We start from the raw sequence: 15358 nt of genomic DNA, 5'->3' as shown, positions 1-15358 counted from the left end.
AAAATTGAATGAAAGACAGATGGAAAACCGAAAAAATATTTGTAAAATTTTGCTTCAAAGACATGAAAGAAAGTCAATTTTGCATTGAATTGTTACTGGCAATGAAAAATGGATTTATTTTAAGAATCCTAAATGGGAAAAATCATGGATTAAACCAGGACAACCATCAACGTCGACTGCAAAACCAGATCAATTCCGTAAGAAGACAATGCTCTGTGTTTGGTGGAATCAGAAAGGTGTGGTGAATCATGAGCTTCTAAAACCCAGTGAAGCTGTGAATACTAATCGCTACAGACAACAAATGATCAATTTGAACTATGTATTGATCGAAAAAAGACCAGAATGGGCCAGAAGACATGGCAAAGTAATTTTTTTACATGACAATGCACCTGCACACAAAGCAAAACTGGTTCAGGATACAATCAAAACACTTGGCTGGGTGCTGCTACCCCACCCACCATATTCACCAGACTTGGCCCCTTTCGACTACCATTTGTTTTCATCAGTGGGACATGCATTCGCTGAGGAACACTTTGATTCCTACGAAGAAGTCGAAAATTGGGTGTCTGATTGGTTTGCTTGAAAAGACGAACATTTCTATTGGCATGGTGTCCACAAATTGCCAGAAAGGTGGTCAAAATGTATAGAAAGCAATGGTCAGTACTAGGAATAAAATTTTTTTACTTTTCAATTCAAAATTAGTGTTTCATTTTCACAAAAAAATAAATAAAAAAATTATAAAAAAATCGCTCATTTCATACCGGTACACCTGGTAAGCATTAAAGCAAAACGAAGCTGAAAATATCTTAAAAAATATTACAGGAAAGGCATTTGTTGACTCTAAGAAGAGATGTCTAGTAGAATTTAAACATAAGAAAATTAAATACATTAGCTAACCAAATACTGAATTTTAAAGTGAAGTATATTTTAATTGAGACATAGCATACTACTGGCATTATAGGTGAAAAAAGGATCTTGCTAGTGTGTGTGTGTGTGTGTGTGTGTGTGTGTGTGTGTGTGCCAGTAAAGGAAAATTATAATTTGAATATTACTTGTCTCTAAGGAGCAGGTTGTCAACAGTTCCAGCAAACAGCAGTACTGCTGAGAGGTACACTGTAGACGTGGTGAGTATGGCGCATATGGTGCCCACTGGAATTGATTTCTGTGCATCTGCTAGGTCACCAGAACGGTTTGATCCAGCCATTATGCCTGTAGATAAGACAGTCATCATCTTTCACCAAAAATAATATCAAAGATACAAATAACTTATTTACCTACGCAAACATGAATCTTGACAACAATGCTTGGTAGCATATCACAGTCAGCTGTTAAGGCAAAACCTAATTGACTAGAAGCTGTAGATATAATGTCATTTACTGTATATATATTCAGTACTTACTTCTTCTCTTGGTGATGTGGGAGTCAAGAGGCTACCAAAATTTGAAAAAAAAAATTATTTCACCAATGCATTATACTAAGAAATATGTGAATTCAAACTGAGAATAATATTTCATCTCATCTAGAAAGTAATAGATTCTCATTCATCTTGTGCACTATGTGTTATCTAATTTTATTCACAATTTTTAATTCTCTAAGTACCACAGGTGATCTTGGCATCAGTTACCAAGCAAAATGCAACAGAATGAAAATATTCTTTGGTTGATGTCCAAGTTGTCATAGATACAAATAGTTTATTTACCTACGAAAAACATGAAGCCTGACTGCAAAGGTTGGTAGCAAATATTATTCACAGTCACTTGTTATATGTCAATGACAACTAACCCACACTTAATGCAAATACAAGAAATTACATTAACATTTGAAAGAAATGAACCTATTGTTGTGTGGTAAAAGAAAACAAGAGGAGGAATTGCAATTAACTATGTACTTTCCCAGAGACTTACTTTAGCTATTTTGCTCTTGGAGTTATCTCAAAAGTTTGCATCCAAGAACTAAACAATTTAGGTATTTACAATCCCTTGTAATTTACATATTTTTGGTAAGTAAACTTTCATTTAAAAGGAATTTTTATTTTACAAGCATGGACTAGTCGAGTCACACTTCTCAACAGATTGCCAATTCACAATAAGAGACTCCAATTCACAATAAGAAGGCTAAAGTTGAAACAAAAAAGTTAAGATTTATCAAAACACTTTTCAGAGATTAAGACAAATTGTTGACTTACATTAACAATAATTCTTTAGTTTCACAGAGTTCAACACACAACTAACTTTAGCAGCACAATGACTCTTTTTAACTGAAATGGAGGAAACGTAGGAAGTTAAAGAATAACTAGCTGATATTAAACTAATCTTATATGGGAGAAGCCAAATTGTTACGATTTACTTGTTACGGGAAACCAGAAGTCTGAGGGTGTTGTCTCATGCTGTCCTTTTTAACCTATTTTTATTTTTCATACACACACATTGGTGTTGACAAAAGATGTGTACAACAAAATTTAATAGGTATATCTGATCAGTCATTTAAGTTTGTTGTATTAAGGGTCCGGGTCTCCATGAATTTATTATAACACTGCCTTGTGTTAATGTCTTTAATGTATGGTGTAATTCATAGTCCGGATGAGGTACTTAGCTGAACTCAGACAATTTATAAGACAGGCAGTGCTGCTGTGAACCAAGTGCAAGCCAAGATAACCACCACTTGCTGGATCTTGGTGCCTCAAGTTGACGAAAAATGCCAGCAACCTCCCCCCCCCCCCCCCCCCAACTCTATTGTATTTCCAGAAGGCGGGGTACAGATCCAATACATGTTGTTGGGATCGAGTCAAAACAAGCACTTGCATACAGAAAGTACTTTTATAAGGGAGAGATGACATAAGGACATGTTCACAGGATGTGAGAGATTTTTCACGTATCAGAGAAAATGCAATCTGCCAACAAAAGAATGCCTTCTGAAAAACTAGCCTTGATGAAACACACATAGACACTGCTTGGAGGTTGCTCAATACTTTGTATCTGAGAACAATGGGAAACAGTTATTCACATCCGGAAGCTGCCATCTTGTTTCAACATGGTTCCTGCAGCAACTCTGGAAAAACATGCTTGAGCTGCTATCCAGGATGCTACTTGCTAACTGCCGTAGACAGAGTGAGTTGTCCCACACTCCTGTCAGACAATTGTCGCCTGGTAACAACATGCAAATTACATGTTACAATCTACTTGCCAGCATTCCATTTTGCTCTAAGTAAATAGTACTAAAAGCCCCAGTAAGGAACATGAGAGATTTTCATTAATATAATGGGCATATTATTATTTATTATTTTAACTGTAGGGATTGGTAGATGTTCACTGTTTGCTAACAGCATTTGTAAAAGGTAACCGAAGTTGGTAGCCATGGCCAAACACCTTCTTGTGAAAATATACAACCATAATGTAAAATTTACATGTATTCCAGCTGGCAAACCTAATTCCTTTTATTTATTAATGAAAGGCAATGTCCTGACTGACTGTCTCATTATCACCCAGCCCAAGTTGCTGAGAACAGAAACTTGAAATTTGGAGAGGTGTTTCACTGTTTTTGGAAATTAAACCCCTATGGGGACAAAATAGAGGATGAAGGTTTTTATGGAAATATTTCATTACGCAAGCATTTTTTGAAGCTAAACCTATGAAAATTCATATTTGTCTTCTCTGTTAGAAATTTTTTAAAAAAGAACACATTTCACTGTTTTTTGGAAATCCAACCCTAAGTGGGTTAAGAGTTTTATGAAAGTGTTTCATTGAGAAAGCATTCTTAAGCTAAATCTTTAAAAATTGCTGTTTGGATTCTCGGTTAGGAATTAACAAAAATATGTGTTTCGCTGTGTTTAGAAATTACAACCCGTAAGGGGGTAAATTGGACCAGACTGAGTCACTGACTTATCATGGCCCAGTCCAAGTCGTTAAGGATAGAAACTTGAAGTTTGGAAAGGGAGAGTATATTATACTGTAGGCATCGTTTATGAAGGTATTGTTCAAAACTCCAGTCCAAAGGGGATGGAATAGGAGAGGAAAGGTTTTTTGAAAATCTGTCAGTATTAAAGTAATTTTGAAGCTAGAACTATGAAAACTACTTGGTTAGAAACGAAAAATATGTTTTTCAGCATATTTGGAAATTCAGCCACCAACAGCAAAAATAGTGGGGTTATTAAAGAACTACTAAGAATTTTAAAGCTAAACCTATGAAAACTGGTATTGGACTTCTCAGTTTACAAAAAAGTTTCTGTGTTTTTGGATATTCAACCAGGGGATGAAAAGTTTTATAAATTATTTCATTATGAAAGCATATTCGAAGCTAACTGTACCAAATTTTGTATTTGTTTTCTCTGCTAGAAAAAAAAAACTATATGTTTTACTGTTTTTGAAAATTCAGTCCCTAATAGGGTAAAAAAGAGGACGAAAATTTTAAAGAAAATATTTTTTTGTATTAAAAATAATTTAAAGCCAAGTCTATGCAAATTGATATTTCATTCTTCGTTAGATATAAAGAAATCTGTGTTAGGGGATGAAAGTTTCTGTGGAAATATCTCCACAAAAATACAAAGGGAATGATTAACAAAAACCTTGGACTCCAGTTTGTAGTAATATTCATTTCCATTTATGACACATATGACAGGTCCCATATCATATAAAAATACCCCAGATGATAAAAATATGATAGAGAAAATTACTTCTCACATTAATTTGCTTATTGAACCATAGTAAAAAAGTTATAGGAAGGTGACTTACCTGTCACCGATGGGAAGAAGATACCAATTAAAATAGTAAATGAAGTTGTTAAATCAGCATAAACCTGATTGTATGATGGTCTGTCGAGTCTCTCGATCTCATCAGGATCTTTAGATTTTGCAATGAACTGCCCTTCCTCTAAGAAACTGTTGTGAATGTTGTCTGGAACATGAAAGAAAACACATTTTTTTATATTACACATTAAGAAACAAGTATCAAAACTGACCAGTAATCCTCTTCCCAAAAAAAAGGTATGTGTGCGTCTGTCAAAAAAATTAGGCCCCCAAAATGGGTACCAGTGAAAACCACAGAGTGGATTTATCTTCAGATATGGACATATCTTTACTACTGCATGCTGAAAGTATGTTCAGAAAGGGATAACATTTACATATCAGAAAAAAGACCTATGTATAGATTAATTTGACACACATCTTGCAAGATAGAGATGTGATCAGAGCCAGATAAAAACTGGATGCTGCACAAACAATTTTTGGTGTGATGCACCAGCCAGCCATGGGTGTGTGGCTCCTCTGCCTGGTATATGCACTGGTTTGTGTGCAGTGCACTTGGGAAATTGGAGCAGATGAGGAATTTCATAGTCTGAATATATCTTATCTGTTCTGGTATCCTCAAGATTATATGTGCCTCACAGACTGTGAACTCATTTGAAAAGTGGATTTCAGGACACAATCAGGGCACACCCCTATACAGTTAATGTTGTCTCACAGTTTCAACTAATCAATATAAACTGCAGAGGTTTTGGCATAGGATGTAATACAAGAGAAGTCACTTTTTAAATGTAATTTATAGCAGTCTCCAAGTAACACTGCTAAAAATTTAAATTTAACCTCGGACTCTCAAGTACCCAGTATAATAGTTGATCCAATCCATGGAAAAGAATTGCAATTTGATCTACACTCCTGGAAATGGAAAAAAGAACACATTGACACCGGTGTGTCAGACCCACCATACTTGCTCCGGACACTGCGAGAGGGCTGTACAAGCAATGATCACACGCACGGCACAGCGGACACACCAGGAACCGCGGTGTTGGCCGTCAAATGGCGCTAGCTGCGCAGCATTTGTGCACCGCCGTCGTCAGTGTCAGCCAGTTTGCCGTGGCATACGGAGCTCCATCGCAGTCTTTAACACTGGTAGCATGCTGCGACAGCGTGGACGTGAACCGTTTGTGCAGTTGACGGACTTTGAGCGAGGGCATATAGTGGGCATGCGGGAGGCCGGGTGGACGTACCGCCGAATTGCTCAACACGTGGGGCGTGAGGTCTCCACAGTACATCAATGTTGTCGCCAGTGGTCGGCGGAAGGTGCACGTGCCCGTCGACCTGGGACTGGACTGCAGCGACGCACGGATGCACGCCAAGACCGTAGGATCCTACGCAGTGCCGTAGGGGACCGCACCGCCACTTCCCAGCAAATTAGGGACACTGTTGCTCCTGGGGTATCGGCGAGGACCATTCGCAACCGTCTCCATGAAGCTGGGCTACGGTCCCGCACACCGTTAGGCCGTCTTCCGCTCACGCCCCAACATCGTGCAGCCCGCCTCCAGTGGTGTCGCGACAGGTGTGAATGGAGGGACGAATGGAGACGTGTCGTCTTCAGCGATGAGAGTCGCTTCTGCCTTGGTGCCAATGATGGTCGTATGCGTGTTTGGTGCCGTGCAGGTGAGCACCACAATCAGGACTGCATACGACCGAGGCACACAGGGCCAACACCCGGCATCATGGTGTGGGGAGCGATCTCCTACACTGGCCGTACACCACTGGTGATCATTGAGGGGACACTGAATAGTGCACGGTACATCCAAACCGTCATCGAACCCATCGTTCTACCATTCCTAGACCGGCAAGGGAACTTGCTGTTCCAACAGGACATTGCACGTCCACATGTATCCCGTGCCACCCAACGTGCTCTAGAAGGTGTAAGTCAACTACCCTGGCCAGCAAGATCTCCGGATCTGTCCCCCATTGAGCATGTTTGGGACTGGATGGAGCGTCGTCTCACGCGGTCTGCACGTCCAGCACGAACGCTGGTCCAACTGAGGCGCCAGGTGGAAATGGCATGGCAAGCCGTTCCACAGGACTACATCCAGCATCTCTACGATCGTCTCCATGGGAGAATAGCAGCCTGCATTGCTGCGAAAGGTGGATATACACTGTACTAGTGCCGACATTGTGCATGCTCTGTTGCCTGTGTCTATGTGCCTGTGGTTCTGTCAGTGTGATCATGTGATGTATCTGACCCCAGGAATGTGTCAATAAAGTTTCCCCTTCCTGGGACAATGAATTCACGGTGTTCTTATTTCAATTTCCAGGAGTGTATATCAAGTGGCACTATGTCTGCTTTTCAGATGATTCCAAATGACTTTTTCACTCATGAGTGATCTGTGAATGCCGCTTCCATGAGTAAGAACATTAATGACAATAACCTGTATGACTGACATACAATGGAAAATTGCTGCTGGGTGGACAGTGGTAACATCTTTGTCAATAACGGTCATAATGTTATACAGCAATGTCCAAACATCTTTGCTCCACCATTATGCCCATTAATGGTTCCTGTAGCATGCCCAGAGCTTACAGTACCAGAGCAGTGATCACCCGACCATACCTCAGCTCAACAACTAGAGGATTTACCCATTTTTAGGTAAGAATGTCAGAGGAGTGCTTGCTGTTCAACCTAGGGGATGTGTGATTTTACTGAAGTACCTTCAATAAATCCTGAGATTAGACTTCTTGTTGTTACTGCTTCTATTTATCAATAGCAATAATTCAAGCTTTTTGGTAAGCATTTGGTTACTGATATTAAAAAATGGACTGTATCTCCCAAATATTTGAGTGTCTTTAACTTCATTTGCAGATAAACCGTATTTTTCCCTGAAAATACAGATGGTCCTGGCACTTTGCTGTTTCCCTGAGCATACACACAACAGTATCCTTATTCTAATGAAAGCATTAGTAACACCAACACCAAGTCAAATGTTTCCCCAAACAGATATGGTTTCGTCTCTGACTGCCTTTTTACCAAGTATGCCTGTATGGAATGTATGTATTTCAATCACTGACCTATCAGTACCATGTAAAAGTTGGTCTTATGACAACCTACAAGGCACTAGCAAAGAAGCACATCCGATATCTGCTACATTCAGCACTAGGATCTTCTGCTTGAAGTGTACGCAAGCTACTGTTTGTGCAACATATTATTCTGTTGTTTTGTTTGCTCTGTCACTTGAAAGTCATTTTGTGTTATGGGTTATTTTACAGCTAATAAAGTGAGCTTTGCTAACTCACAACAAGCTGAAACTCTGAAACTTTGCTGCTCTGCCTCTCATGACCTCATCATACATAGAATGTAAAACCCTAATCTTCCTTCCTTCACTGTGAAGACAATGCTCCTGTCTGCATGCTCTAAAGATGAACACATGCTCAACAGTTGAGTTACTGCGTTCAGTCTCATATTTATATGCCTACTGACTGTTAAGTGGTTTCTCCACTATGCAGTGAAATTTTATTTACTCATATCAATGCACTCCACCCACAATTTTTCATTATCAAACCATTTTTATCACATGTCTCCCTTCCATCACATAACCTTACATTTCCTGTCGTTTGCTGGTATCTCTATGCTCCATCTGAAGTAATGCACACACATTTGAAGGCCAAGCACATTAGCAGTATGTTGTCATCAATGAGAGTGTGCCATGAAAGAGCAATATTGTGCACTTCCAACAGAGCCCACCACAGGTGTGTGCCTATTTAAACCCTGCTGCACTACACTTGTGCTTGATTATCATGTTATTACTTCTTGATACATCTGCCTTGTCTTATTGTGCTCAGTGTATGTTATGGTGATTGCTGTACATGACACGAGTCTAATAAAGTTGTACTACCATTCTTGATTGTGTTGTGTGTCCAAGTTACAACACAAGTGAAGACAGGTGTGGAATTGTTCTCCATGCGGTTTTCAGTCTCTGGTTGGTCCTCCATTGCATCTACGAGTATGATATCTGACAGTGCTACTGATGAGTTTCTACACCGGCTGGTTGATCAGCAAAGGGTTCTTACTGCAGTGTTGCAGCATCTCAGTCAACAGCGGGAGGCCTTCGCCACAGTGCAACACAATCAGATCTATGTATTGCAAACGTTTGCCTTTGTTTTGACAACTTTGGTTCCTACTCATCCTATGTCACCTGCTGCATCACCCCTTACACCTCCGGTTTTGCCTGTCACTACCCCGGTCATTTATCCCCTTTTCGATATTACGATGAGTCTGTTGAGGAACGAAAAACTGTTGCTGCAGCATTTTCAAGCATTTGGATTGACGTATGTTACCTTATGCCACGCTTTCTTTTTGGCTTGATTATTACCTCACATGTATCTACTCCTTTGGCAACTGCCCCCACCCCTCCCCCTGCAGCATCTGTCTTCACTCTCTGTTGATAACACGTGCGACCTTCTTTCAAAATACAACTGTAAACAGACATGTTACTGCCACTCGAGCTGAGTTCTATTAGTGTTGCAAGGAACCAGAACATTCCTGTAAGTCTTGGGCAGCCGAGCTTCGTCGTTTAAGCTGTTGTTGTCAGTTTGTCATTGACGTACATAAGGAGTCATATGCTAACCAAATGGTTCATGAGGAAATCATTCAGTTGGGCCCCGATCATGAGCAGTCATTTCAGTGTGAAAACCCCTCCCTCTCCGACATTCTGACTATTTCCCAATTGTTTGGGGTTTCAAGGGCTGCGGGTACTCAAACTGAACCATGGTTGTGAGGTTGTAGAACTCCACTCCGCATCCTCCCACCATATGTTGGACCATTCACAGGGGCACAATATGGTTTCAGCAGTCTGTGCAGGAGCAAGACAGCATGGCAGCCAGCCCAATCTTCTGAGGCAGCCACGGCTGCAGCAGCAGCACAGCAAGCCCGGTAATGAACAACAATGCAAGCACTCCATGCCTGCCTCTTGTCTGTCATGTCTTGTCACTCACGATATGCCATACCGTCCTAAGCGGGGGGCCATTTGCCGCCAGTGCAACAGAACGGGCCACACTACTCCTGTTTGTAATGCAAAATTCCAACTGCCTATTGCAGACACTGACACGGATGTCAATTGCGTATCGGCAGCCTCTGTAGGATCCAATAAGCTTTTTATTGACATCAAGGTTTATCAGAACGTTTTGCACATGCCAGTTGACACTGGTGCTGCTGTATAAGTACTCTACTTGCAAACATACATGCACTTGGGTACTCCCCCTTCAGAGGCACTGTCACATACATTAGTCAACTGCAATAAACAAAGCATTCCGATATTAGGTACTTTCTCGGCCCCATTCACATATAAATCTGTGTTTTGTACTCTGACTTTTCTGGTGGCAAACAATACACACACCAACAATTTTTTTGCTTTTGATGCCTTTAATGTTTTCGGGTTTATTATTTCTGATAAAGTTAGTCTCATCTCTGTTCAAGTGTATTACCACACACCTCGACTCTTTATGCTCTGAATTGTCCACCCTGTTTTTTGCAGGATTGGGTTGCGCCAATGATTTCAAAGCCCACATCAACACGAAACCTTCAGCCAGACCGCATTTCTTACGGGCTCATCTGGTGCCAGTTGCACTCTGTGACCAAGTCAAGGAGGAGCTAGATTGCCTCATGGCCTCCAGGGTCATCCGACCAATCACATCCAGTGATTGGGCTACCCCCTTAATCATTGTCAAGAGGCTGTTGGGACGGTTACGCCTTTGCAGCAATTTCAAAGTTTCTGTCAATACTCAGTGTATCATGGACACGTATCCCTGACGAACCTTTTGCTAAGCTTGCTGATGGTCAGTATTTTTCCAAGATTGACATCTCCAATGTGTATTTGCAGCTTCCTGTTGATGCTGACTCTCAACAGCTCTTGATCATTAACACACCCTTCAGCTTATATCAATACTTGCAAGTCACAATTTCGCGTGGAGAGCACCCAGGCAATTTTTGAACAGTTTCTTGAACAACTCATGAGGTCTGTGCCTGGTTGTACCAAATATGACTTTATGGTCTTTAGGTCCTCCACTGCTGAACATTCCAACAACTTACAAACACTCTTTTCAGTGTTACAGACTGCTGGGTTAAAATACAATTTGGAAAAATGCCACTTCTTTCAACCTCCTATTGTTTATCTTGGGTTTGAGGGCTCTAGGCTGGTTTCAAACCCCTTTGTCAGAATGTCTCTGCCATTGTGGCTCTTCCACGTCCTATGTCGGTCAAGGAACTTCAGGTGCTCTTTTTTTTTGCGTTGGCTGCACTAATGTTACATGCCTTGCTGCATAAGAGGACACCTTTCCACTGGTTGCAGACATGTCTAACGTTGTTTTCGAAACTGCAGTCTATGATACAATCTGCATCTTGCCTCGTAGCCTACCACTGGGTCAACATTTAGTTTTAGCAACAGATGTGTCCCAGCATAAGCTGGGGGCAGTGTTCGCTCATAAATATTATGATGGTTCTGGGGGCAGCCTACTGCATATGCACTGAAGACACTTAATTCAGTGCAGACTAGATATTCACAAACACAGAAAGAAACCCTTGCAATTTTTTATATATTAAAGAAGTTTCATGTTTTACTGTATGGTGTAAAATCCCATCTCATCATCATGAATCATATGCCATTGGTTTCACTGTTTAACCACCAGCGTCATGCCAGACAAAGCAGTGCATTGCCTTCAACATTGGGCACTGCTCCTCTCTCAGTACAACTATGAGATTCACTTTTGTCCACAGTTAAACATGCAAATGCTGAAGTGCTCTTCCATCTTCCACCTGGTCTAGAGCCAGTTTTTTATTAGGTGGAGTTACTCTGTTTCCCCAGTGATGAATGCACTCAACAAACTGTCGATGAGTTTCCAATCACTAGCGCTCGGGTTCCGCAGACTGGTTTATCGATCCAATTTTACAGAACGTGATATACTGCAAGCAACATGGGTGGCCTGAGGCACCTTCATCATCGGCATACAACTCCCTCTGTGACTACTATGTATTTTGGCATCATTCTCTGTCAGTGATGGTGTTCTACTACTTGATATGGACTGTTCAGCTCCTCAGGTAGTGGTTCCCTTGGCTCCCTGTTCGGAGATACTGCAACTGCTGCATGCTGACTACTGTGAGGGCATCACAAACCAAGGCTTTAGCCCATTCTCATGTTTTTTAGCCTGGTTTGGACGGCAGCATTGCTCATTTAGTTCAGCATGTCTTCAATGCACATCCCAACAAGCTGCTCCACGGGCAATGTTGTTTCTGTGCCCGCAACCTTCACAGGCCTGGGACCATCTCCACATCAATTTTGCCAGCCCTTTCCTTAATGCATAATAGCTAATAGTGATTGATGCACTCTCTCTGTTCCCACGTTAGTCATTGCCTGTCAACTTCGGCCTCTGCCACCATTGCACCCCGATAAAAATTTTTTTCCATTGAAGGACTTCCAGCAACGTTTGTCTCTGATAATGGCCCTCAATTTGTGTCACACAAGTTTACCTTCTTCTGCAATGTCCACAGGATTTGCCACATTTTTGCCCCATGCTTCCATCCACAGAACAACGGTGAGGCTGAAAGGCTAGTTGGAACATTCAAAACACAAATGAAAAATTGTGTGACTCGGTGCCCATCTAACATCGTCTTGGATCATTTTCTGTCTTCCTATCAGTTCACATCACTTGACATAACAGACCTGCCAAATGGTTCTAAGGGCATCAACACCAGACGCTCTTGCATCTCCTGTGGCCCTGTCAGGGACGACAACCCATGCAGTCGTCACCCTGTTTGTACGAAGGTGGCCCTCTGTGCACGTCACTATGACCAGTTGCGCCTGCACATGGATGACTGGCAACTCTGGCTAAGACACTAACATCGCCACACCAGTCTGAATCGCTCAACATATCAACTGATGCGGATGGGTCCCTGCCACGACATATGAGAGACCCCCAGTCACCAGTGGGTGAACCTGGTCCGGCTTCTCCAATATGTACCAGTACTGATTCAGCCACCATCCAAGCCACAGCCATTTCCTATGCCTTAGCTGTCACTGTGGGGACACTACCATCACCAGACTCTGAACCTGATGTGGACATGCAGCTTGGGCTGACATCACTCATCCTACCACATGGTTTGCCATGAGAAGGCAGACTGTGATGCTGCCCACGTCCCAAGTACTTCCGACCACACACCCCAATGTCAGCACATCATCTCAGTCTGAGCCTCATGGTGGAAGGTGCTATGGACATCTTGCACATCTGGGCTGTTCCCCAAGCAAAGAGGAATGAAGTAATGTGTGCACACTTGAAGGCCCACACATTAGCAGTGTGTTGTCATTCACAAGAGTGCACTACAAATGCACAATGCTGTGAACTTCTGCCACAGGTGAGTGCCTACTTAAACCCTGCCATACTATGTTTGCACTCAGTTATCATATTATTACTGCTTGTGTACATTTGCATTATCTTTTTGTGTTTAGTGTAGGTTATGGTGACTGGCATACATGCCACAGTCTAATAAAATCGTACTAACATTCTTCACTGTGTTGCGTGCTCAAGTTGCAACACTCTCATTTTGTTTTTCTCTATCCATCTGTTTCTTTACTATGTTTATTTCCTCAGTTTTCCTTATGCATATGAATTATATGCTGTTTAGTATCTGCTGAGTGTAGGATGTAAGTGACACCACAACCAATAGGTTGTAACTGCTTGTAGCAACATGGCCTCATTCTGGTTATCCAAACAGTGGTTAGGTTAATACTTAAAGCACTTTTTTTAAGCTTTTTCATTTGCATAGGACGTACCTCTTCACTATTTTTCATGACACACTTCTATAGTTTGGTCCTGCAAAAATTTCATTTATTTTTCTTCACAGGTACACCAACTGCTCTATCTTTTATCAAGGTACAACAATCTCATGTGTGTTATGAAATATTTTGAAACAAAGAAATTATGGTCACAGTCTAACTCTTTTCTTCTGTTTACTGTTTACAGTAAATATTTTGCTGTTATTCTTCTAATCCCACTGGATATGTTGATGGATCAATCTGTGTAGTTATGCTTATCACATGCTGCAGATTTAAGGGCTGCACAGTGTCATTATCCCACTTGTCAACTAGGTAACTGCTCTCTCGAGTGTATTTACTAATGATGACCCTGTGCTATGTGGTTCTCTCTTAAACTGCAATTTGGACTTAATTGTTTCCTACCGACACCATTTATCTAGTGCAGGGATTTCACTTCCTGCCCAAAATGTGCCAACCTTCGCACACCGTTCAACTGACTGTTCTTTTTTCAGTAAATGAACTGAAGGATATAAGTGTACCAAGAGTGTAGTTGATATCCAGGTGTTTCCCAGTCAAATCTGTAAATAGTTTTCTCTAGCATGACATGTGAGTTATTCAACAAACATTCAGAATACCACAAGGTATCTACATCTAGAAGAGCCAGGAACTGTTAATTTCTCTGGTTTTTTAGTTAATATGTTGTGCTTAATCAAATCAGTTACTGAAGAAGCAGACTTGCAACAATTATCAGCATCTTCTTTTCCACAATTTATTTTTGAAAGCCAAGCTATGGGATTCAACTTTTAAGTCATTTCTTTCAATTGCTCAATGTCTCCAATGAAGATAGCTCTACATTAAAGTTCTGAATTGAAAATGTAACATTAAAGTAAAATACAGATTACATCACATCCTTCATTATCAATTACATCAATTTTAATGGCCAGATACATTACTGGGGACACAACAATTCGTCAGAGAATGAGAAGACATGGAAAATCTACAGAATTAATGCAAGAAATGCAATGCAATGTCTAGAACAAATGGTGAAGTTCATTTACGTGTGGACAAAGATGAAGATGGCAAAACTGATAAATAATATAGACTGTTAATGTAGATATGAAAATAAAAGAAAGTATGAAAAGACAGAAGATCACACAAAGTATATAATAAGATCAGAATGATATGATCCACAAGAAAAAGTGACAGTATATTGGTTGATCTTTTTCGCAGCAGAAATTTTCACCTTTCATGGTATAGCTGTGCGCAAGGCAGAAATCTAGGAAAAATGTTCTTTATCCATTCATCACTCATCTATATAAAATACAGCTCACTTGTCTCTGGCACAACTGAAATCATTACAGTATCCACATTCTCCCAAACTTTTCTCTGTTTACAAGAAATGAAAATCTATCTTATACATGAGACACAGTAACATTTATTTTATTAAATAAAATGAAACTCACCTAGGAAGACTCCACTGGCTAGCCCCTTGATGCCTTGAACTTTGCTTACATTGTTCTCTTCAAAGTAAGGATCACAAGTAACTTCACCAGTTGATGAATTTGTACAGAAAATATTGTACAGGGGGCCATTTACAGTCTTGTTACAATCCTGTATATCAATATCCTTTAGTAACCGTTTTCCAAGTACACACATGCTGAAAAAAGACATAACAGATTTCAAGTTTAATTAATATTTTTATGTAGCAGTATACAATCATGATAAACATATAGATACCCATAAGATGAAATAATGAATTGGTATCAGTGCTATACAGAACTGAACACTGAAGTGCTAACTTTTGAAAATCTGAATG

At 40.6% G+C, this 15358-nt stretch overlaps 1 protein-coding gene across 1 annotated transcript in view; it reads right to left on the bottom strand.

Annotated features, from left to right (window-relative positions):
- LOC126088416 (solute carrier family 12 member 4) overlaps positions 1–15358 on the bottom strand; it is a 233094-nt gene that overhangs the window by 129199 nt on the left and 88537 nt on the right. The window contains exons 6-8 of the mRNA XM_049906556.1: positions 15006–15199; positions 4728–4889; positions 1053–1209 (exon numbers count right to left, since the gene is read on the bottom strand). Of these exons, the coding sequence (XP_049762513.1) occupies positions 1053–1209; positions 4728–4889; positions 15006–15199 (513 nt within the window). The remainder of the gene's footprint in view (positions 1–1052; positions 1210–4727; positions 4890–15005; positions 15200–15358) is intronic.

Source organism: Schistocerca cancellata, chromosome 6, assembly GCF_023864275.1.
Source record: "Schistocerca cancellata isolate TAMUIC-IGC-003103 chromosome 6, iqSchCanc2.1, whole genome shotgun sequence".
NCBI classification, from domain to species: domain Eukaryota; kingdom Metazoa; phylum Arthropoda; class Insecta; order Orthoptera; family Acrididae; genus Schistocerca; species Schistocerca cancellata.
This window is presented reverse-complemented; position numbering and strand designations above follow the sequence as displayed.